The sequence below is a fragment of the Lissotriton vulgaris genome, chromosome 7 (assembly GCF_964263255.1).
Source record: "Lissotriton vulgaris chromosome 7, aLisVul1.2, whole genome shotgun sequence".
In the NCBI taxonomy this organism is placed as follows: Eukaryota; Metazoa; Chordata; class Amphibia; order Caudata; family Salamandridae; genus Lissotriton; species Lissotriton vulgaris.
This window is the reverse complement of record NC_141695.1, coordinates 206692266-206716530: the sequence shown is the minus strand read 5'-3', so window position 1 is coordinate 206716530 and position 24265 is coordinate 206692266. Positions and strand designations below refer to the sequence as shown.

At 42.9% G+C, this 24265-nt stretch overlaps 1 protein-coding gene across 2 annotated transcripts in view; it reads right to left on the bottom strand.

Annotated features, from left to right (window-relative positions):
- Positions 1 to 24265, bottom strand: part of TMEM147 (transmembrane protein 147) — a 140360-nt gene that overhangs the window by 20350 nt on the left and 95745 nt on the right. For both annotated transcript variants that reach the window (XM_086929961.1, XM_086929962.1), the window contains exon 3: positions 9815 to 9884. In XM_086929961.1, the coding sequence (XP_086786087.1) occupies positions 9815 to 9884 (70 nt within the window). The remainder of the gene's footprint in view (positions 1 to 9814; positions 9885 to 24265) is intronic.

Genomic DNA, 24265 nt, shown 5'->3' with positions numbered 1-24265 from the left:
AGGATGGACGACTTACTGAAAGGGTGGATAAATGGGTGAGAGAGTAGATGAATAGATAGCTGACTGTGTGAGGGATGGATGGGTGGGTGGCTGGGTGGACGGGTTGACGGATGGCTTGGTGGGTGGAGAGTTGAGTGTAAAGGTGGATGGAGGGATTAGTGAAAGGGTGAATAGATATATGAGCGAAACGGAAGATGGATGGGTGAAAGGGTGGATGGATGAGCAAAAGCATAAATGGATGAAGTGAAAGGGTAGGTGGATAGATGAGTGAAAAGGAGGATGGATGGGATGGATGGGGTGGATGGATAGAGGGATGAGTGAAAGGATGGATGAATATGAGTGAAAAGGAGGATGTGTGGGGTGAAAGGATGGATGGATGAGCAAAAGGATGGATGAGTGAAAGGAAGGCGGGATGGATCAGTTGGATCGATAGGTTTGGAGATGGCAGGATAGGCGTTAGCAGCTACAGTAGAGGTGGTGGAGCTCTTGATGGGCCTCTTCTGTCTGCAGCTCGGCAGACAAAGACTTGTAATTAATTTGAAAGGATGAATGGATGTGTGGGTGAAAGGGTGAGTGAGTAGAAGTGTGGCTGGCTAGATGGATGGATGGTTGAATGAGTGACCGGGATGGTGGATGGACAAAGGATGTTATAATGAAGGAAAGTGTGAATGAGTGGATAGGTTACAGGGTGTAAGGATTAGAGAGCGAAAGGATGGATGAATGTAAAGGATAAATGGATGGATTGATGGATGGGTCGAAGGGTGGGTGGAAGGATGAGTGAAAGGGAGGGTGGATATATGAGTGAATGGAAGGGTATATAGATGGACTGAAAGGGAGGGTGTATGGATGAGCGAAAGGATGGATGGATGGTTGAAATGGATAGGTTTGGAGATGAATGGGTAGGTTTGGATATGGATGAGTGGATCGAGAGACAGATGAACAGATGGATGAACAGATTAGTGAAAGGTAATGGATTAAAGAATGAATGGGTGCCAATGTAAAGGTGAAATGCTAGATATCAGTGTGTGAAAGGATGAATGGATAGATGCTTAGATGGAAGAGACAAGAGAGCTATTGTGGAGAGGATTCCAATTACTTTTTTTCGCTTGCTTGGTGTCATAAGAACTTTGAATCAATGTGGGGGGTATTTAAATGTTCTGGTTACTCACTTGGCCTACATTGTGCTCCTTTCTCTACCTTGGGATTATCAGGTAGGCGTGGTGCTGTTTGCCAGCGAGTTTTCACTAGACAGCTAGTATTTGGTCTCATAAAGGCCACATTGCCATAGAAATTCCCGGCACTGAACAAAACTACTTTGTAAAAGAGCAGAATGCTGTCACACACAATGAAGCCAGCTCACAGATAGGAAGAGATAGCATTTCAATAAAAACAAAAGGTCTTGGTTAACTCAAATTTCATTAGGGGCTCAAATGTTAAAGTCACGAAAGGGCACCCATTATATATGTCCTTGTATTAAAGGAGATTTACGTTTTTCATGAATTCACATGAATTTCTTAAGTAGGCCAGAAAACCGTAGTCCTAGAAAATATTTGTGATTTGCATCTTAGCATGAGCAAATATGAATATGCCCCAGCGGAAATCTGTTGAGTGTTTACAAGTTCACTTTTTCTCCAACCACATTTTTCCCAGCCCTGGAAGAAACTTTACTTCTGCCGTTGTCAGGGGTAAATTTCCGACCTTTCTCAGTATGGGAAAAGATTAAATAAGAGCTGATGAAAACCTCCAAAATTCAAATCCTTCTATAGTATTAGCCTGACATAACCAGAGAGGCTATTATCAGAGCTCTTCTACAAAGAGATTGCAGCCATTATTTGACGGTGCACTACATAGCACCAAATGGACAAGTGGATTTTGTTACAGGACAAGTAGATTTATGAAGCTACTTGTCCCATGGACAAGTACATATTTCGATAAATTCCACACCCCTGAGTACCCAGGGCCAATCCTGGGCACTGTAAGTGCAGTGATGCCATTTAAGAGTATATGGTGCTGGCAGGTTGTCATTACGAACTCCACAGCACCATAATGGCTACACTGAAGACTGACAAGTTTTGTACCAGACTTCTCAGCACATTAAACCCGCACTGATACCAGTGTGGGATTTAATGTAAGATGCACGGGAGGGCATCTTAGAGATGCCCTCCAAAACCCGACCTACAATCCACGTCTGGGCTGAGTGGCTGCAGAGGCTGCCACACAGCAGACATGTTGTTGGACTCCAGGGTGGAGAGCCCCCTGCTCTCCTGGGCCTGCAACAATGCACATCCTGGGCTAGGTGCTATGTCTCCTCCCCAGGATGGATAGGGGGAAGCTTCAAAGGCATACCGCCTCTGAGAGCTTTTCCAGACCATTTGCTATACCAAGCAACTGGCCCCCCACCCGTTCTACCCCTCCCCCCCCTTTGGCAGGAAGACTGGTGGGAAAAACTACGTCAGGAAGGAGAGTGCTCCAACTCCACCCCTCAGGTGGAGGAGGCGAGGTGAAGCACGACCCCGGGCTCCGGCCATCTTGTGGATGGGGAGCCCTGCCCAATCCCAGCTTGGCTCCTGCCCCCACCCACAGGAGAGGAGCAGGCTAGGGGGTGTCCTCACCCCAGGACAGGGACCCATTGGTCCCTGCCCCTGCCTTACTAGTAACACCCCTAAATTTTGTATTTAGGGGCTCCCTGAACCTTCCTTCCTCAGATCCCAAAAAGAAGAAAGAAGATCAAGAAGAAGAAGACCCGCCGCGCAGCTGCTAACAACATGACAGCAACAACTGACTTAGCCCCACTGGAACCTGCTCCTGCCTAATTCCGACAACCTCCGTGGACAGCAACCTCGGGACACCCAGAGGACCTGCCTGCCTTGACCCTCTCAAAGATTGGGACTCCTATCAGCAGAGGCTCTGCTGCAACTACCCACCTGGTGCTCACCAGGAAGCTCCGGACCAGCCCACTCTGCACCAGCCGAGCCCGGGCCGGGCCAACCCGAACCAAGACCACAAGGACGTTCGCCAGGCGACTGGGACCCGAAGTCCCGAAGTCCAGTGCCCAAAGACCCTCCTCGACGAATCAGCCGATGCCTGCAGACTCAGAACCAGGGCACCCCCCAACCGCGACCAGCTGAGGGTAAGCTTTTCCGACACCCAAAGACACCCCTGCACCTGGTGCCGTACAGCCCCCTGTGCTTCCCTTTGGGGTACCTACCTGTGCTCCAAGATCCCAACTTACCTCTCGAAGTGCTCGTCGCCCCTGGAGAGTCTCCGTCCCCGAGCCTGTAGCCTTTGTTCCCTTTTCAAGATCCTTATTGGATAACATTGAGCGCCCGACGGCTCAAAAGCACCCTGCACCCAACCGCCCGAGTGCCGCTGGCTGTGACCTCTTTGTCCTATCCTACTTTCCCCTTACCCTGAGCAAGGGACCAGGAGTCCAGCTCCCAGAGCCGCGTGGCCTGCTAGCCAGCAGCCACCAACCAAAGGCCCCCTTTCCCTCATTGGATATCATTGGGCCTACCTACCTCTGCACCCGGCCGCCCCTGTGCCAATGGGACGGATCCAACTGTACTTACCTGAACCTGGGGGACCCCTGAGTCTATGCCCAGAACCTTACCTTCAACAACCAAGTACTCATCTGGAAACTGGTAATTCACTTACCTGCCATTGGATAACATTGACTCATTTTGACTCGAAAATTTTTCAAGTGTGAAGTTTTGAAAACTGAAAATATTCCTATAAAATCAGCCAAAGTCCGAATTCCGAAGTACTCACCTGGGTTCAGGGGAGAAGCCAGTACTGTACCTTTCAGCCCAGTACTGAACCGCAAAAGTAATCCCTAGCAGGGTTACTAGTAATCTGTATTTTCTCCATAGGAACCCATTGTCTGTTTTTCTATGAAATTTCTTCTTAGTGTCTACTTTTGAAAACTGCAAATATTCTTCAACAAGCATTTGCAATGCAATAGGTCTCGCAGTAGGAAAGTGTGAGCTATTGGTATTGTAAATGACAAATTTTTTAAATAGGTGTTGGCTTTGAAAATATATAAATTAATAGCATTGTTATTCACAAAGCCAATAGCTTACACTTTCCTAATGCGAGTCCTTCTGGCTATGGCAATGCTTGTTGGTAGCAAGCAAGGACAGTGCTTTAGTAAGCCAGGCACCTATCTAATTTAAGGGGGCAGTCTATCAGTCTGTTTGTTAATGATGGTCAGAAAATTAATAATTAGTATGATTTGTAATGGGTGTGGTCAAATGGTGTGCTATTATAATATGACCACTTTATAAGAAAAGTGGTGGAAAGTTTGTGTTGTGTAAAAAAAAAAAAAATTTAAACAAGAGACTTTACTTCATTGGAGAATTTTGAGGTAAGGAATTTGAAAGTATATGTTTATCAGGTAGGGTGATTTTTTTAAGAGGCTAGAGAGAAAGGACTGTCTGGGAGCTCAGCCTCGTGGCCTTAAAGCAGCTCAGCATACTTTGTAAAATTTTCAGTCGGCAGCCTGCTTGCTTCCTATTGTTTTGGATTTAGACGCCTGCATTAAATTGTGTTCTCAGAGAGGCGCTTTCCAGCTCCGTGGCCCTCTTTCCTTGTTTTATACCTTGGAATGAGGGGCCGCTGGATGAGTCTGCCGCAGCTCTCAGCAGTAGGTGCACTTGCACACCAAGCTTCCTGTCCATCTTTCCAGGTTTCTCCTCACCTTACTGGCAATGTATGTGGGAGGCGAGAAGCATCAAAACATGGGCTGTAATCTGAAACAAACCTAAACAGAGGAGTGCCCTTCCACCCTTTTGGCTTTGCTTTACCCGGGCGCCTAATCGTCAGCCGCAGTATTGCCCCCAGGAAGTCGCCTCACGATATTTCCTCTGCCAGTGCGCCCCAGCCCCATCAGAGCCTCACTCCCCAGGAGGCAGGGCACAGGCCTGCAGCTGTGGACTACTGCCGTGCACATGTGGATGGAGCCACCGCTGGAGTGGGGCGGGTCTGACAGACTCCACCTCAAGCTCCTGTGCCAGGACAGGAGCAGTGGGGGGCCTTGGGGCAGTACTCCTGTCCCGTACAGGGGGCGACCAGTGGGCACCCTCGCGGTAGGGACATCCAGTCTGTTAAGGAACAATGGGAGGGGTATTATTTTATTTATTTATTTTATGCGGATTTTTTATAGCGCGGACTTTACCCGAAGGTGTCAGAGCGCTTCACAATAGTAGTGAAACATGAGGAAAAATTACAAGTCAGCATGTTACAAAAGCAAACGTTACGTTACATAAGGCAATAGTGGCAAATGTGCATGTATCAAGAGCAAACAAAATACAAGAGGTAGCAAACGATACGTTACAAGAGGAAACAAGCCGCGCTGTGGGCTGAATGACAGTGGAGTGAAAACAGGCGTCTTCATTAGGCAGGAGTCCAAAGACACATGGGGAGGCGCGGCTGCTGCGGTCACTCTCTCGCGGTTTATTAAAGAGCCACACGTGACGACCCAGCTGCGGGCCCTTCTCAAGCTCAGCGACAGAGTTTGAAGGCAGCAGCTGCAAATTAGAAATGTCTATTTTTTTATTTACATGTGTCTGGGGATGCATGTAATTTATTTTCCTGCGAGTTGAGCAGAGCTGAGGCTCACGGACAGCTGAGTGAAAACAGGCACCTTGATTAGGCATGAGTCCGAAGACTGGTGGAGAGGCGCGGTTGCCATCGCCGCCAACACAACCTCAACATCATCTCCTACGCCGAACACACCCAGCTGATCCTCTCCTTCACCAACGACCCCGCCACCGCCAGAACCAACCTACACGAAGGGATGAAAGACGTAGCCGAGTGGATGATGAACAGCCGCCTGAAACTGAACTCTGATAAGACGGAAGTCCTCATCCTGGGATCTTCGCCCTCCGCCTGGGACGACTCCTGGTGGCCTCCGGCAGCGCATCCAAACCGACAGACCACGCACGCAAACTGGGCTTCATCCTGGACTCCTCACTCTCCATGACCAAACAAGTCAACGCTGTCTCCTCGTCATGCTTCAACATCCTCCGCATGCTACGTAAAATCTTCCGGTGGATCCCCACCGAAACCAGGAAGACTGTCACCCAGGCCCTCGTCACCAGCCGTCTGGACTACGGCAACTCCCTCTATGCCGGAACCACAGCCAAACTTCAGAAGAGACTCCAACGCATCCAGAACGCCTCAGCACTCCTCATCCTGGACATCCCCCGACACAGCCACATCGCCGAACACCTGAGAAACCTGCACTGGCTCCCCGACAGCAAGAGAATCACGTTCAGACTCCTCACCCACACACACAAAACTTGTGGTTGTTTAAAGAGAGCCACACCAGACGAATCGACTGCGGGCTGTTAACCCAGAGACCACGAAGGGCACCAGAGCCCGGCAGGAGGAGGTGTTGGAGTCCGACAAAGCAACTTCCTGAGCAGCAGAGTGAAACCATGACAGAAAAAGTAGCATTTGGAAGACGAGACATCAAGTCTAATCCCCGTTAGAAGAAATCCCAAAACAAAACCTAGCAACCAGAAGTTCGGCAGCGTGAAACCGGTCGTGGGGCGGGACTTCCGCCTTCTGCGTGAAGCCCGCATCCACAGAGTGCCAGAGAGCAGCAGTGGTGACGCGGGCGGGGCTCCCATGCCTGAGGGAGAGCCCCGCGGTGGCTGCCGAAGGCAGGAGTGGCGGCGATGCAGTGAGAGGGGCTTAGTTGTATGGGGGGGCGGGGGTGTGTGTTTGAAGGGGGTAGGGGGCTGCGGCGGGCATATGCGTGCGTGTCTGTATGTGTGTGTGTGTGTGTGTGTGTGTGCGCAGGGGGGGTGGGTGGGCGGTAGCGTGTGTATGTGTGCGCGCGCGCACGTGTGTGTGTGTGCAGGGGTGGGGGCTGGCTGTGTGTGTGCGTGTTCGCCGTGTTTGCTTGCAGGCCAAGCGAAAGCAGGGGCTGTGTGTGCGTCTGCGCAAGCGCGTCTCAGAGGCGCGCTCCCGCGGTCAAAACTGAGACTGGAAAAGCGCGCGTCTGACTCGTGTATTCATTCCCAGAAACGGCTGACAATAGTTGCCGAGCAGACAGCAATCATTGCTTCGCATTGAATGCAGGTCGAGCTCGACCTAAAAATCATACGAAATACTGAAACGCAATTACCTACCTGTTTTGAGTTAAGACCCCAGAGCTGGCCCTAGGAGACCAGTGCTGGGTTACAAAAGTAACGCGATCGTACTTTACCTGCAACCTGAATTTCTTCCCATTGAATAACATTGTGAGATTTACATTGAAAAGTATAAGTGTGAACTTTTAAAACTGCTTTATATTCACGACAATTCACTACAGTAACTAAAGCGCTTTTGCTAATCTGGTTTCAGCTTAGACACCAGGACTGAATCTAAGACCTAGTCCTGGAACTCCCAAAGTAATCTATAAAGTAATCAACTGTACTTATATGTAGAAAACCCATTGAGCTCAAAGCTAAAGTGTGTTTCAGGACTGTGTTGCTTACTATCAATACGTTAATCATTGTGTGCACAACCTTAATTGCCCCTTTGCAAAGTATTTACATGAGAGTACTCATAACCAGAAAAGTATATTTTTATAATTGTTGGTTCTAAAAATAAAACAACTATATCTGTGGATCTAAAAACAATTGGCTGGAGTTCAGTCCTTGAGTGTGTGAAACCTTTTGCTGTCTGAGTGTGTAAAACAAATGCTTTACACTGTCCTCTGGTACTGCCGTACTGCTCGACCAAGCTACCACTTTGGAGAGTAAGGTCAGTTCTGACTTTAACCTCTGTTATACCTCTGGGGTTGGTGGACTCTATACACACTGTACTTCATTCTAGTTCAGTATATATAGAGCCACTTTCTCACAGGCATCCTACACGCTATATCACGTCCCAACTAGGTCCTGAAGAAATATGACCATATCACCTTCATCGGCTCCCTTTACCAGCTGCACCATCTTCAAAACTAACTTCATCATTTACAAAGCTATCACGACAAGCTCACAATCTCTGGTGGATCTCAGCACACCTGCAACCAGAATACCATCAGACTACAGAATAAGTTTAAAAAAGAAAACAAAAACTGCAGGACTTTTGAATCTGTGCACCTCGTACCTGGAACAACATCCCTGTATCCACCAGGACCACCCTAAAGCTGCTCCAATTTAGAAGAGAGTTGAAGACTCACCTCTATAAAGAACACTACATCACAATATAGTAACCATCTAGAAGCCATCTTCCTGTCCTCTTACTCCTTGACTTTATGTTCGTTGTTGACCATGTATAATGCTCTGATGTGGTCGAGGGAATGGATCCCTCGACCACTCACAGTCAGGCTTCCGGGCCAACCACAGCACCGAGACCGCCCTCATCGCAGCCACCGACGACATCAGACCCCTGCTCGACAACGGAGAAACAGCGGCCCTCATCCTCCTGTACCTCTCCACGGCGTTAGACACGGCCTGCCACCGCACCCTAGTACAACACCTCAGCAACATCGGGATCCAAGAGAAGGCACTGGAGTGGATCATCTCCTTCCTCGCCGGAAGAACCCAGAGAGTCCGCCTCCCCCCGTTCAGATCCGAGGCCACGAAGTCATCTGCGGCGTACCCCAAGGATCATCACTCAGCCCCACGCTGTTCAACATCTACATGAGCCCCCTTGCGGCCATCGCCGCCAACACAACCTCAACATCATCTCCTACGCCGAACACACCCAGCTGATCCTCTCCCTCACCAACGACCCCGCCACCGCCAGAACCAACCTACACGAAGGGATGAAAGACATAGCCGAGTGGATGATGAACAGCCGCCTGAAACTGAACTCTGATAAGACGGAAGTCCTCACCCTGGGATCTTCGCCCTCCGCCTGGGACGACTCCTGGTGGCCTACGGCAGCGCATCCAAACCGACAGACCACGCACGCAACCTGGGCTTCATCCTGGACTCCTCACTCTCCATGACCAAACAAGTCAACGCTGTCTCCTCGTCATGCTTCAAACATCCTCCGCATGCTACGTAAAATCTTCCGGTGGATCCCCACCGAAACCAGGAAGACGGTCACCCAGGCCCTCGTCACCAGCCGTCTGGACTACGGCAACTCCCTCTATGCCGGAACCACAGCCAAACTTCAGAAGAGACTCCAACGCATCCAGAACGCCTCAGCACTCCTCATCCTGGACATCCCCCGACACAGCCACATCGCCGAACACCTGAGAAACCTGCACTGGCTCCCCGACAGGAAGAGAATCACGTTCCGACTCCTCACCCACACACACAAAGCTCTCCACAACCAAGGCCCAAGATACCTCAACGACCGCCTGACCTTCTACACTCCCACCCGCCATCTACGATCGACCAGCCACGCCCCTCGCCGCCTTCCCCCGCATCCGAAGAGTCACAACGGGAGGAAGATCCTTCTCCTACCTGGCTGCCAAGATGTGGAACTCCCTTCCCATCCACCTCCGCCTGACCCAAGACCACCTCTCCTTCAGGAAGCAACTCAAGACCTGGCTGTTCGAGCGGTAGCGGACCCCCTTCCCCCAGCGCCTTGAGACCCTACGGGTGAGTAGCGCGCTATACAAATGCTTGATTGATTGATGCCTTTGGGATATGTTTGCACTATAGAAATACCATATACATACACACACAATTTAAGACCAGAAAGCACAATGGATATTTTTGATGAACAGTTCTCCCTAGTGAACAATCTGCGCATTGATAATATAACTCTAGCAAGCTTATATCTCTAGCCCTAGTTTTTCTGCAGATTGGTCACTGAAGGTTTTCAACACAGAACAGCATAAAGTAAAATTCAAAGCAGCGCTTACCTTGCATAACTGAACACAGAGGTAGGTGGCTCCAGCCTGCACACATTTCCAGAAGGCATTGTATTCAGACCTGAAAGAGCAATAGTGAGGTAATGATTAGGGTCTAAAACACACAGCCACCAGCAACCATAAACCGTCTGTGCTGCCACTCTGCACAGTGCCCCTGATTTTTTGTCACATTTAACCGTCCGATCCTGCAACAGGATCATTTGACTTACGGAACTGTAGCAATCGATTCCAAACCACCACATGGACCGAATCAGTGACACGATATCTGAATGCCCTTCTATGGAGGTTATGTCAGAGTTCTAAAGCTATTATATTTATGTACGACCTTTGTCTCTGCTCTGCACCCCAGTTCTTTTACATTACCCATCAGACTTACTGGTGAAGAGTTCGGTACTGAAAGGGTTTGCATTGTTTACTGATGAGAAGCCCCGGGCTGCAGCCATTCAACCCTTTCGTGTTAACTCATGTTTCGGTAACTTCAAGAGTCCTGCAAGGGACAGCACACCTCAAAATATTTTTTAACCCCTTCGATGCTGGTGACGGAACCATTCCATCATCAGACACGGTTGAGCTGTGCTGATGACGGAATGGTTCTGTCATGACCACACCCATTATCATTGGGGCCCAGCACAGGGGGAAAATATCAACAGCAGCGATGAGGTTAATAGATAGGTGCAGCTTCTCCTTCATTTAAATCTTAACTTTACCGTAAAAATACCTAACTATGCTTAAAATACTAAACATTATTAAGCGTTGGTTAAACTTTTGAAAACTGGAGGGCAGACTAAGTTCTTATGAATTGTTTTTCATTTTTTTATTTTAGATCTAGCTATAGCAAGAGCACGACCATATTCCAAGGGGACAGTGATTTGCAGCAGGATACAATAATACAAAGGCAGCTTACATTGTCAGTTTAGTTAACAGTATCACAGTACAGAAAACAGTGGTAGTTTACATAGTTTGAAGAACAGTTACTTCTGATCAGATCCAAGCGAACAGTGCAGGTGTTTGAGGTCCCTTTTTAAAGGATAGAACAAAGTGGTTTAATGTATATCGGAAAGGCAAGCCAGATCTTCAGAGCATTTCCAGAAAAGAAAAAGAGCATTTGAGGCCTGGACGGAGGGCTTACTGATCGTGTGCATGCCCAACCATGAGCAACATTTGAAGGCTTAGGACTCAACAGTTTCTACCAGAGAGAGGACGTTTTCACATAAATATTCAGGCATGGTTTCTTGATTACCTTCTAAATGATGCAAAGTTTTATGAGCAGAGCACAGAGAAATCCAATCTAGGGCTGCATGGACAGGTGTGATGCACTCAAAACTCTTTCTGTTGGAGATCAGACAGGCTCAGAGTGTTTGTTTAAAGAGAAGCTAACTGAGAATGTTTGTCAGTAATGTATGTCTATAGTTAATGCACAAGATAAGTAGCCCTTCTACTGACAAAAGCCTTATTTTGCCAAATAAGGGTTTGAGATGCCAACTGTAATTGGACTCTATTGTTCATGGTCACCTCTTTGTAGTCAGAGCGGAGCAGCTTGTCAAGTATGAAGTCAAGGGATTATACAAAGGTGAGTTTTTGGTGACAGTGTCATGTCCTTAAGTTCTAAGAACATTCAGTTATTAGTTCCTACCATTGGTTAGGGGTGAGCAGGAAGAAGTCTGTTCCGCGTGCTCAGTTTGAGCTTCATTCTAGGCATTCAGCATTAAAATTCATCAAGGTAGAAGTAAGGACTTTGGGGCTAAGAGATTCACTGTTTTATTTAAGCATCGTCCAGTGGATCCACAGAAAGATTAAATAGAAGGAGGCAAGAATGGAGCCTTCAGTGATTCCATATGGGATCCTACTAGGATTGGAGAGAGAGTTGCTTCTTATGATGTATTACAACGTTTTTGACAAGCAGGACTTGAAACAAATTTGTTGTTTAAGAGCTACAGGAGAACCTCACTGTCAATGTTATAGGATAAGCTGCAGATAAAATCAAGAAGGACATAAGGCAAAACAAAATCTCCGTGAATAGGGTGTGTTCCACAGTTTTGAGGATGAAGGTTTTGTTGCTGTGACCAGAAAAGAATGCAGAATGGATGCATTCCAAGAGAAGCTTTCTAGAGAAGTGTTCTGTACATTTTTATTGACTCCTAGTGAGGAAAGAGAGGCTTGTGATGGGATGGGAAAGTTACATTTTGAACAGTGAAGCCGGATATATCCAAGAGTTCATGACTAGTAGTCACAGGCAGGAACGTGCATCTGAGTGACTCTTACCTAGACTGGATTGTTTGATGTGTTTGATGCTGGCAATAACTTTCTCCAGCATACTACAGGTAAAGGGGACGAGGTTCTACTTGATCAGTGGATTTTTCTTGATGAACAAGATACTGTTAGGTACAGACAAGGATGTCTATCTGGCGAGGTATCACTATTTGCCATTAACTTGTTGATGAAATGAACAGCTATTACGTGTAGACAAGAGCTGGCATAGCAAAGACGTGCTAGCCTTTATGGAATATCCAGTAGACTGTTCCTCAGTTATACAAATACTACTGATCCTGCAGCTGACTATTTGTTAAGCTCCTCAATCTTAAAGTCCAAAAAAATAGTAGAGTCCTATGCCTATCGTCTCCGAGACCTGCTGCAGTTAGGTCTCACTGAAAATCCAGATACACAGCTTGAAGAGAAGTAGAGGCAGCACCAGGGATGAAGTCACACTTTAGCCAGTATGGTAATTTCAAAATCCTTTATTCTTCTTTGTATACAAAAAACAGGACAACAACCATACAAGTTGATAAATAGAAAGCAACTTTTTTCCAAACTTTTTTTAAACCACATGCGGAATGGCTACTATGAACAGTATGTGATTTTCCTGCAAAGGCTTGACAACATTATAAGCTCAAAGGGTGGGAATTTAAAGTAGCGTTATAACAAAAATACAAAATCATACCGTCCAATTCCATGCCTGTACAAATGGTAGATGAAAGTACCTGTCATAGTGCATATCAAGAGACCTCAAAACCAAAACAAACAATAGTAATCCTTCTGCAAGTAAGGGATCTGTAATTCTTGAATATCGCTGTATCTGAAGAGCCACCATATTTGCCACACTGTTACGATCCTGGATCAAAATATGCGTTTTCTTGGTGTCAATTCCTACTTAAATATGTCTGTTCCCAGCACCAGGGAGAAATCGGCACACATTTTCAACATACTGTCTAAGCAACTGTCAGCATTTTATTGGACTAGTTAATCAATTCCAGGTGTGTGTGTGCATAGTGTATGTGTGTGTGTATGTATATAAATATATATATATATATATATATATATATATATATATATATATATATATATATATATATATTACCTACTGGCGGTCGCCAGTAGGTATATATAGTTAGGATTTTTTCTCTATGGGACTTTTGAAAATTCTATGCCTAATAACTTTGGCGTTTGTGGACGGAATTGGCTGAAATTTTCAGGAAAATGGCACATTTTGTTTCTGAGCAGCACCTGGAAATTTGGGGGGGGTTCGTCAAGGGGGGGCCGAGAAAAAAGGGGGGTCCCAAAACGCGTTTTTCCCATGTTATTTTCCATAGGGCGGTTGGACTCACTTTTAGCCCGAACGGCTGAATGGATTTTCACGAAATTTGGCAAAATTGTAGGGACTGTTAGCCCGATGTGCCTTTGCTAGGTCTCAATATATGTGCTTCAATGGATTTTGAGAAATTAACGTTTAAATCAAGATATATATCTGTAACAGCGCTCCGGGCAGCTATCTGGTTAGCGAACCTTTCGCGTAACGGAACTTTGCGATGAGAAGCTGATTGGCCCTCCGGTGTCTGTCAACATTCTAAACAGTCCGGAGCGGCCGCCATCTTGTCTCTCGGTAGGATCGAGAGACAAGAGGAGGCCAAAACAAAGGGGGAAATTACCATAAGGGGGCATAGTAGATCCTCGTTGACCCCCTAGGTTTTATGTGGAGGTTTTAAAAGGGCCTAGAGGGTCCAAAAAAAAAAATTTTTTTTTTGCGTGGTAAGCGCCAAGTTCGCGAACCGGATAGCTTTCTGGGCAGCGAACTTTATGGATAAAAGAATGAAAGACTTTTCTAATACTGTATGTTAATTGTTTGTTGTTTTTCTTGTTTTTTTTTGTTTTCTTTGTTTATTTTTTTTTAATTATGATTGTGTTTCATATTTTATTAAATTTTCTAACATTTCATTGTCAGAAATGTCATAATTTATTATAGGGTGTAATTGTTTTTCATTTTGAAGCAAGTTGTCTACTGCTTCAACACATTGTAGAAGTTCGTGGTCTCTACTGTCATCCATAAAGTCATCAAGTTTGTCTTGGCTGTTCTCCTTCAGTTCAATCGAAAATGAAACTTGTTGTTCGCCTTCCATTTTGCCTGAAATTTTGAATAAGAAAATATATATTAGTAGAGATAGGGCACTGTTGGGATTAATTTTAGATAGGCAGTTTTTATCAGTGAATTTATCTTTTGGCAGTGTATAGTATCAGAGTGGAAATAGGACTATAAAAAAGTGTATGTGATTTAACCAAGACAAGCCTTACTCCATTGATAACTATAACAGAGAAGTCTATCTAAATACATTACTACTACAGAGGGATAGTGTATATCTAGCAGAAAAAGTCTACTATATTAAGTCATAGTGCACAATATATTAAATTATAACTTACCTTCACAAAGAAGTTGAAGTTTTTTGAAGCTTTTGAAATAGGAGGTACAACAAGAAGTAGTAGTCAAAATGGCTGTGTTTCCTTCTCTCCCTTTATATATATATACAGGTATATAACCAATCAAATGTCAGGTAATAAAAGTAGAAAATGAAAGTAACATTTTCATTGGTTGTCAATTCCAACAATTCAGATGTGTTTTGTGAAGTAATGTACCTCACGGTACTTGGAGAGGTCTACAGGCTAAATGGCTAAATGGAATTTCAATGAAATTTGTGAGAATGGAAGGGATTGTTATGTAGTATGAGCTAATCTATATTTGGTGAGAGTGTCTCTAGTCGTTTTTCTGTAAATTACTTTCCCGCCTTTTTTTAGGACCGCTTTCCGGAAAGCTGCCCGGTTAGCGAACCTTAAGCGTCACGGGAGTCCACCATTTTGTGTTTCGTTCGCATTAAGATACAAGATGGAGGGCAAATAATGTTTAGAATGGGTAGAAGGGGTCATGGTAGACTTATCTTGACCCCCTAGGTTTTCTGAGCGTGGCTGAGGAGGCTTATATGTGCGGGAAAAAAAATGTTTTTTAAAAAAATTCCGCGAGGTTAGCTTTCGGTTAGCGAACCGGGTAGCGCTCCGGGGAGCGAATTTTGTGGAAAATTAGTGAAAAAAGTTAGAGAAAAATAATAATTGTGAGTGATCAGATGTAGGGTAGCTCTGAGAAGAGCTTTTGGGTTTATGGTACATTTAGGTACTTATAAGTAGGTACCAATGCACAGTCTTAAATTCAGAATGAAAATTCTGTTGCCCTCATCTGAGAAGTGAACTCCATCTCCTCTGTAGATATCTTGCATGTAGTAACGCAAGTTGTTGTTGTACAGAGAGCCCATTCCATGGTCTCTCATGTAAGCTGAAACAGATTTGTTTACATGCTTCCTCGCTTTCTCAATTTGTGGACAAAATTGGTTGGACCACCTCCATTTCTGTCTTTGGCATATATTGGAATATACCAAGGCAGTTTGAGGAAAAAGTGCCATTAATTGCGCCAAGGTGTCCTTTAAAAGCATTTCCAGACCTACCCCTGTCAAAGTGCCCAAATCATTACCTCCACAGTGCACTATTAACAGGTCAGGTTTTGGCAAATGCATAAAGGTTTTCACCAATGGAATCAATTGGTGACATTTTAATCCTCTTTGGCCCAACCAGTTAATTTCCACATCTTGTAAATTGAGGTTGTGTAAATTTCTGCTTTCAGCATACCTTTGAGCCCAGTGGATGTAACTATGTCCAACAATCCAGACGTTAAACATGGTGGAAGAAGGTTGTTCTGCAGTCAGATGAAGTGTGGTAATGAAAGGGCAGTTGAAACAGTAGGAGTTTCTAAAGAAAAAAAACTGTGGTTTTACTATGCTAATGATTCATTAGCAGTGATTGGTGCATTTCCATTTCGGAAAACAGAAAGTTAGGGTGCATGGATGTGTTCTTTGAAAGATGTAATTTGAATGGTCAAGGAAGAAACAATTAATGAAAGATTGCACTGCATACGCAGGTGCACTGAGAGTTCAGAGTTCAATTGAAACATTGTTTTGTGAATTTGCAAACATGAGAGGTCTTCCAGGAGGTGGTTGCTATGGAAACAAGGCAGACAGGGCAGAGGGGGGAAGGGTTTTGATTTGAAAAAAGTGAGGGAAGAGGTATGATTGGCTAATATGAGAGATATGTGAAAAGAATATCTGTATTTCTGTGCTTTCAATAGCTGCAGCCTTTGGAGTGCATCCTTTTTCTTCTGCTGAAGACAATTTGGTGTATTTCTGAGACTGTTTTCAAAACTCAAAAAATATTTGCTAAGGTGAGAAAAGATTTATTTAATTTAGATAGAGAATAGTATGATTTAAGGAGAAAATGATGAAGAAAGCTGTGTTTTTAAAATGTGGTTTTGTCTCTAGTGATATACTAATAGAATAAGTTTCATAGAGAAATTATAATTGCATATTTGGTGTAACATTCTGGCATGCAGTAACACAAGATATTGTAATACATGGAGGCCATTTCATGGTCTGTTATGTAAGCTGAAACAGATATGTTGCTTTTAAAAACGATTTAAGAAATCAATTACATTTCTGGATATGTACTGCTAGAGCTTTATAGGTTGTTTTGGGCCATATTTATAAGGTATTTGAGTGTCTAAGATGTTGTGTTCGCCTTTTAAAATGTAAAGTGTTCCTCATGGGGCAAGTGTCTTGTAAATACGCTCCCACTTGCGCTTGGCAAATTTAGATTTTGATTATGGGAGTTACCTAGCCATGTTAATAGTGTCCCAAAAATGGTGCTAGGGCATTCCAGAAAACACTCATGTGTCTCAAGGACATTTTTAGTTATTTCTTCATGAATGCAGGTATACAATTGATTTATATGCTGTGTTTAAAAACGAATTTTGAAATGAATTAAATTTCAGGATATGTACTGTTAGAGCTTCATAGGTTGTTTGGGGTCATATTTAGAAGGCATTTTAGTGTCTTTGAAGTTATTTTTCCCTTTTTAAATGGAAAGCGTTCCTCATGGGGCCCTGAGCAGTTCTTAGCCATGTTATTTAATAGGAAGTGGATAACATGGCTAATAGCATTTGCTGGAAAATGCATGAATATCGCTGATTTTTCTGCTATATTCTTGCATTGTGGCCGTTTTTTTTCACATTGCTTCATAGGTTGTTTGGGTTCATATTTAGAAGGCATTTTAGTGTCTTTGATGTTATTTTTCCCTTTTTAAATGGAAAGCGTTCCTCATGGGGCCCTGAGCAGTTCTTAGCCATGTTATTTAATAGGAAGTGGATAACATGGCTAAGAGCATTTGCTGGAAAATGCATGAATATCGCTGATTTTTTTGCTATATTCATGCATTGTGGCCGTTTTTTTTCACATTGCTTCATAGGTTGTTTGGGTTCATATTTAGGAGGCATTTTAGTGTCTTTGATGTTATTTTTCCCTTTTTAAATGGAAAGCGTTCCTCATGGTGCCCTGAGCAGTTCTTAGCCATGTTATTTAATAGGAAGTGGATAACATGGCTAAGAGCATTTGCTGGAAAATGCATGAATGTCGCTGATTTTTCTGCTATATTCATGCATTGCGGCAGTTTTTTCCACATTGCTTGATAGGTTGTTTGGGTTCATATTTAGAAGGCATTTTAGTGTCTTTGATGTTATTTTTCCCTTTTTAAATGGAAAGCGTTCCTCATGGTGCCCTGAGCAGTTCTTAGCCATGTTATTTAATAGGAAGTGGATAACATGGCTAAGAGCATTTGCTGGAAAATGCATGAATATCGCTGATTTTTCTGCGATATTCATGCATTGCAGGCCTTTTTTTATCACATTTGCAAGCACTTCTTAGCCATGTTATCCAATGGGAGGTGGATAACATGGCTAAGAGCATTTGCTACAAAGGTTGTTTGGGGTTATATACCATTTTTGGGAAATTATTAACATGCCTATCTAACTCCCATAATCAAAATCTAAATTTGCCAACCGCAGGTGGGAGCGTATTTACAATAAATTTGCACCATGAAGAATGTAAAATAGCATACTAGATACTCAAATAACTTATAAATATGACCTAAAACATCTTATGAAGCACTAGTAGTGCATATTCCCAGAAATGTATTGGTTTTCATTTAATGATTTACTTCATTGGTAGGCCTTCACATGTTTCTTTACCTTGGTTTTTTTTCAGTGAAAATCTTATCTGCAACCATGTGTTGGCCTCACCTCAAATAAACAAAACAGGTGATGGACTGAATGTGGATCAATGACACACATTCACCCCAGTCCAAAGATCTGGGCCTAAACAAACCTTTAGATAGGCTACATCTTATCGTCATCCTGAATTAATGATTTAAAATATTAGGGAGTGATTTATGAGTGTTGTATGCCTGTTTTGTACCATTGAGTGTCATTTTTGTGATGCAGTGCTGGTGGAAAATATTTGCTATGTTAAATAATTAGTACGGCATTAAGTTTTAGATGACTGTTATTTATTTACTGTTTGGTAATAGTGGTCAATAACATTTTATATTATATTTTTTCACAGATTCAACTGCTGATTCTTTCATAGTTTGGAAAATGCCTTCCAGAAGTCGAATACGAAAGGCTAGAAAACGTCAAAGACAGCAGGATGATGTTTTATTGCAGCAGTCCTCTTCCCCAAATACTTGTCAAAACACCAAGAAAGGGCCGGGTAAGAGCACGAAATCATTCTTAAGAAATATTTGTAGTAAAAAAAATTTTGCACAAAAAAATGTGTCTGTTCACCAAAAAAAAAGTAATTTAAATGGAAAGGAGAGACCCATCACAAATGTTACTGGTAGAGGAAGAGATAACTCTGTGCATGATAGTAGAAGGAAACAACAGTTTAGGGACATTCGACAACGAATGTTCCGTAATAGGATATTAGTTAATTTATTGAAAAATATTAAAAAGAAAGGCCAACAGAAAGCGGCATTTTATAGGAAGAAGAAAAATGTAGAGAAAATTATTGATCATGCTTTTGAAATCAAGCGAAAGTTGTTTATTTTGGTAATTAATAGAATTAGGAAACTAAGCAAGGTAATTTCTGATTTCAAAACAAAAAGTAGATGGAAGAGAGTAGTAAATCGTACTAACTTTTGTGAAGTTTTTTCTGGAGAATGGATGCATAGTTCAAGTTCTGAGGCATTTTTTAATGAAGAGACTTATTTTCAGGATAATGATTTGGTGCATGCAGTTGACATCAATGGTCGAGCTTATGAAGTGAAGGATGGTTGTCCAGTTGAAAAAGAACAACTTGTGACAACAGAGACAGTAGAGGCGCTAAGTGATGAGGTTTTAGGAAGACGTCCTAAGGGTCCTGTGTACATTTGGAAGTGTAGTTCTATTTGCAGTGTGCGACAGGTTTCCATCAATTTGCTTTGTGATTTTATACGGACATTTAATAAGAAAAGTTTGAAGCAGAAAATGAAGTTGTTGCAAAATTTAGATCCTTGCAGAGTGAGACAAATGACAGGTTTGCGTGGTCATTCACTGGCTTGTCTTTCCAGGAGAGTATGCCAGAGTGTTTTTCATCATTTCAGGATGCTAGCAGTGCATCATAATAAAGTGAGAAATTTAGTGAGAATGTTGTATTATGCTAAGAGTCCAGCAATTATGCTTAAACAGTTATGTGCTGCTCTTTTGCATGGTTCTGAAATAGATGTGAAGAATCTTTGTGAAGAAATTGAGTTTTGTTACTTTGGTAGTAAAGATGAGAATGTTCAAATTGACCCTGAAGTAGAGGGTAATGTGGAAGATAATGTACAGGTTTCCAGTACAGATAATTTTCAGAAGGAAATTGCCACGTTTCAGATGAAATCAAGTGAGAGGCCTAATTTCACTTGTGTATGTTGTCGACGCACTTATTATAAGAATCAGACTAAGGTAGTGGATTTATATGCAAAAAGTGAAAGGGAAAATAATAGTGAATGGAAGGATTTAGCCACATACTTGATGGTAGAAAATTATTTTGATTTGGGATCGGATCAACGTGTGTGTACTTATTGTTGTAATAAATTAAACCAAAACCAGATGCCTGCTAGGGCAGTTCATAATAATCTGGAATTGGTTGAGATTCCTTCTGAATTGAAGGATTTAAATACTTATGAATCTATTTTGATTCAAAGTATCCATCCCTTTCAGGCTATTGTAAGAATGGAGCCAAAGACAGGGAAGTTGCCTCCAGCAGATTTACAGAGAGGATTAAAGGGAAGAGTTGTTTATTTGCCTCTAGATTTGAACAAAAACATTAACACAATTGGAATAGAAAAAGTGGAAGAGGAACCTCTGGTTATCTTGGTTAATGGGGTTCCGACAAAGAATAAGAAAATATGGCAAGATTTAGTGGATGTTAGGAAAGTGAAAAAGGCAACAGTGTATTTGAAGAAAAATAATAAGTACTATAAGAATGTATATGTTGCAGAAGAGGAAGTAAGTGATGAAGAGGATAGCGATTTGTGTGCTGGCCAAATTGAGAAACTAGAGGCCTCTAAAAGTGAAGAAATATATGAACATTATAGTGTTCATCCTTTGCATTCCAAGGAAGTCATGGGGAATGCTATTGAGTTGTTTCAAATGAAACAAGCCAAAGGGAGTCCCATTAGTGTTTGGGAGGAAAGTTTGGAAGCTCGGTGTTTCCCACAGCTATTTCCCACAGGTCAAGGAGGAAGATATGATGAGCGACCTCGTGAAATTCCTGCGTCTGAATACCGGACTTTACGATTGTATGCAGAAGATCCTAGGTTTCGGCAATGCATTCCCTATTTGTTTCATCTCCTGTTTGAAAGCGATCTGTCTGGACTTTCATATGCAGTGAACCACATTTTAAAAAGTGGTATACAGATGCGTAACATCTCGGCAAGTGACTTTATGCATAAAGTCAATGTCCAAGACAGTATTTTGGATTCTCACTTAATTAATCTCATGGCGTGTCAGCGTGGTACTAATGAGTACTGGTACCGTCGTCATGGTGATTTAAAATGTATGCTGAGGAACTTAGGAACTCCGACATGGTTCCTCACTCTGAGCTGTGCTGAGTATGGCTGGGATGACTTACTTGAATTTCTACGAGAGGCAAATGGAAATATTGAAAACATTGAATTCAAGACACCTGGAGAACTGTGTTCTTTGGATCCTGTGAATGTATGCAGGTACTTCAATCATAGATTTGAAGCTATGATGTCTTTCATCACAAATAAAAAGAATCCACCTCTTGGAGAGGTGTTGGATTTCTTCTGGAGAAAGGAGTATCAAGCAAGAGGTGCCCCTCATATACATATGTTGCTGTGGATCAAGGATGCACCTAAATTTGGAACAGATCCGGATGACTTGGTGATGAATTTCATCGAACAGTATTCTACATGTGCTGTTCCAAACGCAACGGAGAAGAAAAGTCTAAGAGAACAAGTTCTACGTTTCCAAAGCCATCGTTGTGGGAAGTACTGTCGTCGTAAATTCAGAAACAAGGACAAGTTCTACACCAAATGTCGTTTCAACTTTCCACGACCGGTGATTTCTAAAGGAAGAGTGAACAGTTTGATGTCTTCGCTGCGACATAATGTGACGAGGAAATCACCCAAGAATACATACAATTTGAAAAGGAACGAAGAGTCCAAGTACATCAATGACTACAACCCAGTGATTTTGTCCATGTGGAATGCGAACATGGATATACAGTTTGTGGCTGACAACTGTATGGCAGTGGCTCGGTATGTGACATCTTACATCACCAAAAAAGAAAAGACCGAACTGAAGGATATGTGGGAGGACATTTCCCATGAAAAGAGCCTCAGCAAGAAGTTGTACAGTTTCAGTCTGAAGATGTTGTCGCATCGAGAAATCGGAGCTTACGAATGTTCTGATCGATTGTCTTCAGCAAGTCTCTATGCCAAATCCAGGAGTCTCGTTTGGGCGAGTCTTGGTCTTGCTGCAACGCGAAATCGAGTTCTAAAACCTGTTCGGGAAATTGAGTATTTGGCAGTAAAGGAACCAAACAGTACCGACATTTTGAAGACCAACATGTTGGATACATATTATCCAAATCGAAGCAGTCATCTTGAGAATGTTTGTCTATATGAGGTTCTCCAAAATTATATATTCAAGAGGAACATCAAAGAAGATATTGAGAAAGGAGTGTATGCTGTAATTGGAAGTGAGGGATGCCTGGTCAAGCAAAGAAAATGCCAATTAGTAAACCATCGAAAATTAAGTGGCGAATCTCCAGAAAAAAAGGAGTTTTTCTATTTAGCACTTTTGCAACTTTTCAAGCCTTGGCGTGCAGAAGAGGAACTGCTTGGAGATTTCCTCTGTTACGAAGACTCTTTCAATGCAGCCAAGGAGTCCATAGAATGTCCTGCTTTTTCTAAATATCAAGAAATGCTAACTTTGGAAATTGAGCAGGAAGCAACGATTGCAGCCGAGATTGCCAGAGACAGTTCTCAGGACAGTCAGAGTTCTGTTTCATTGAGTCAAGATCCACTTGGAGGACCTATTATCGAAAATGAAGCTGCCACTGCTATGAATGAAGTAGAAAGAGCCATGGCACATGCTCAGGAGGATTCAGTTAACTTACAAGACTTGGAAAAACAACTCAACGTTGAGCAGAGGAAAATATATGATGAAGTTACCAAGGAAATTGAGCACGGATTAAGTCATGAGAAGAAAGAGTGCTCGTGTACGTCGTTGAAGCCTGTCCGACTGTACGTGAGTGGAGAAGCGGGAACTGGAAAAAGTTTCCTCATTAAAGCAATCTCTTGTTATTTGCAGGAAAGGACTGAGTCATCGCTGTCTTGTGTTGTCACCGCTCCTACTGGACTGGCAGCACATAATATTAAAGGTATTACTTTGCATCGTCTATTGATGCTGCCGGTGGAGCATGACAACAAATTACAATACAACAAGTTATCTGGAGATGCTTGCTGTGAAGTTTCAAGAGTCTTGAGGAAAATGAAACTACTTATCATTGACGAAGTAAGCATGGTTTCCAATGTCATGCTTGCCTTTGTGCATTTGAGAATGCAAGAAGTACTTAAAACTGAATATGATGTCTTATTTGGTGGGAAACACATTATTGTTTTCGGAGATCTTCTACAGCTGACACCAGTAAAAGGTCAACCTGTGTTCAAAATACTCACGCATGAAGATACCAGGAAGTGCCTAGGGAGCATTGGCAACGTCAATATATGGTTAAACTTCAATTATGCAGAACTGCATCAAAATATGCGTCAGGCAAAGGATGAAGATTACAAGAATATTCTACAAGATATTAGAATTGGAAAAGTGACCGAGTATGGGAAAGAAGCTTTAAATGCACGGTTACTGTCAAATTTGTATCCCAAACAAGAGATTGTGCCTGAGAATATTTTTCAGAAAATTACTGAGAAGAAATCCGGGATATGTCTCATGCCAACTCTTGCAGAATGTGCCATCTTCAACAACAAAATGTTGAATTTAGAAAAGCAAGAGATTGTGAAACTTGAAGCTATCGACAAATTAGAGCATATGGGATCAACAATTATTTTGTCAGATAATTTGAAATCAAAATTGGATTCATTAGAGAAGACTATATCTAAGACAGCGGGTTTTGAAAAGACTCTGAATGTGTGTTTAAATTGCCGAATCATTTTGAGACGGAATTTACATGTAGAAAGAGGTCTGGTAAATGGATCAATGGGTAATGTTGTTGATTTTGAGAAATACAGAAATAGAGATGGAATAGAATTTTTACGAATTAAATTTGATGGCATTGAGGAAGTACAGAAAATTGCTCGTTGTTCTGATGTAAATAATTAATTTACTCTCTTAATTTCTATGCAGGTAAGTACTTAATCAATAATAACTCAATCGAAATGAAGGAAAACAGAGTCCGTGGTGTAAGAGTTTCTAAGGGTTTTATTCCTCATAAAGGAATCAGGATATCATGTTCTGACCACCACACAGGGTGTCAGAAGGGATAGATGAGCGCGCTAACGTTTATTGACAATACATAGCTTATATACTTGATTTACATCATAATGTTCAATGTAAGAGGCGTAACAGCTGAGAGAAGACAAGATAACAGTATACACGTGGTGCTAGTACATCATCAAGAGGCGTAAGCTAGGCGTAACTAGGCGTGTGTGCTAGAAACGTCACTGATAGGTGACGCAAGTGGGTGGCACCAAGGGGTGGTGCTAACAGAATGTTGCAATGTCAGCAGAAATCGGAAG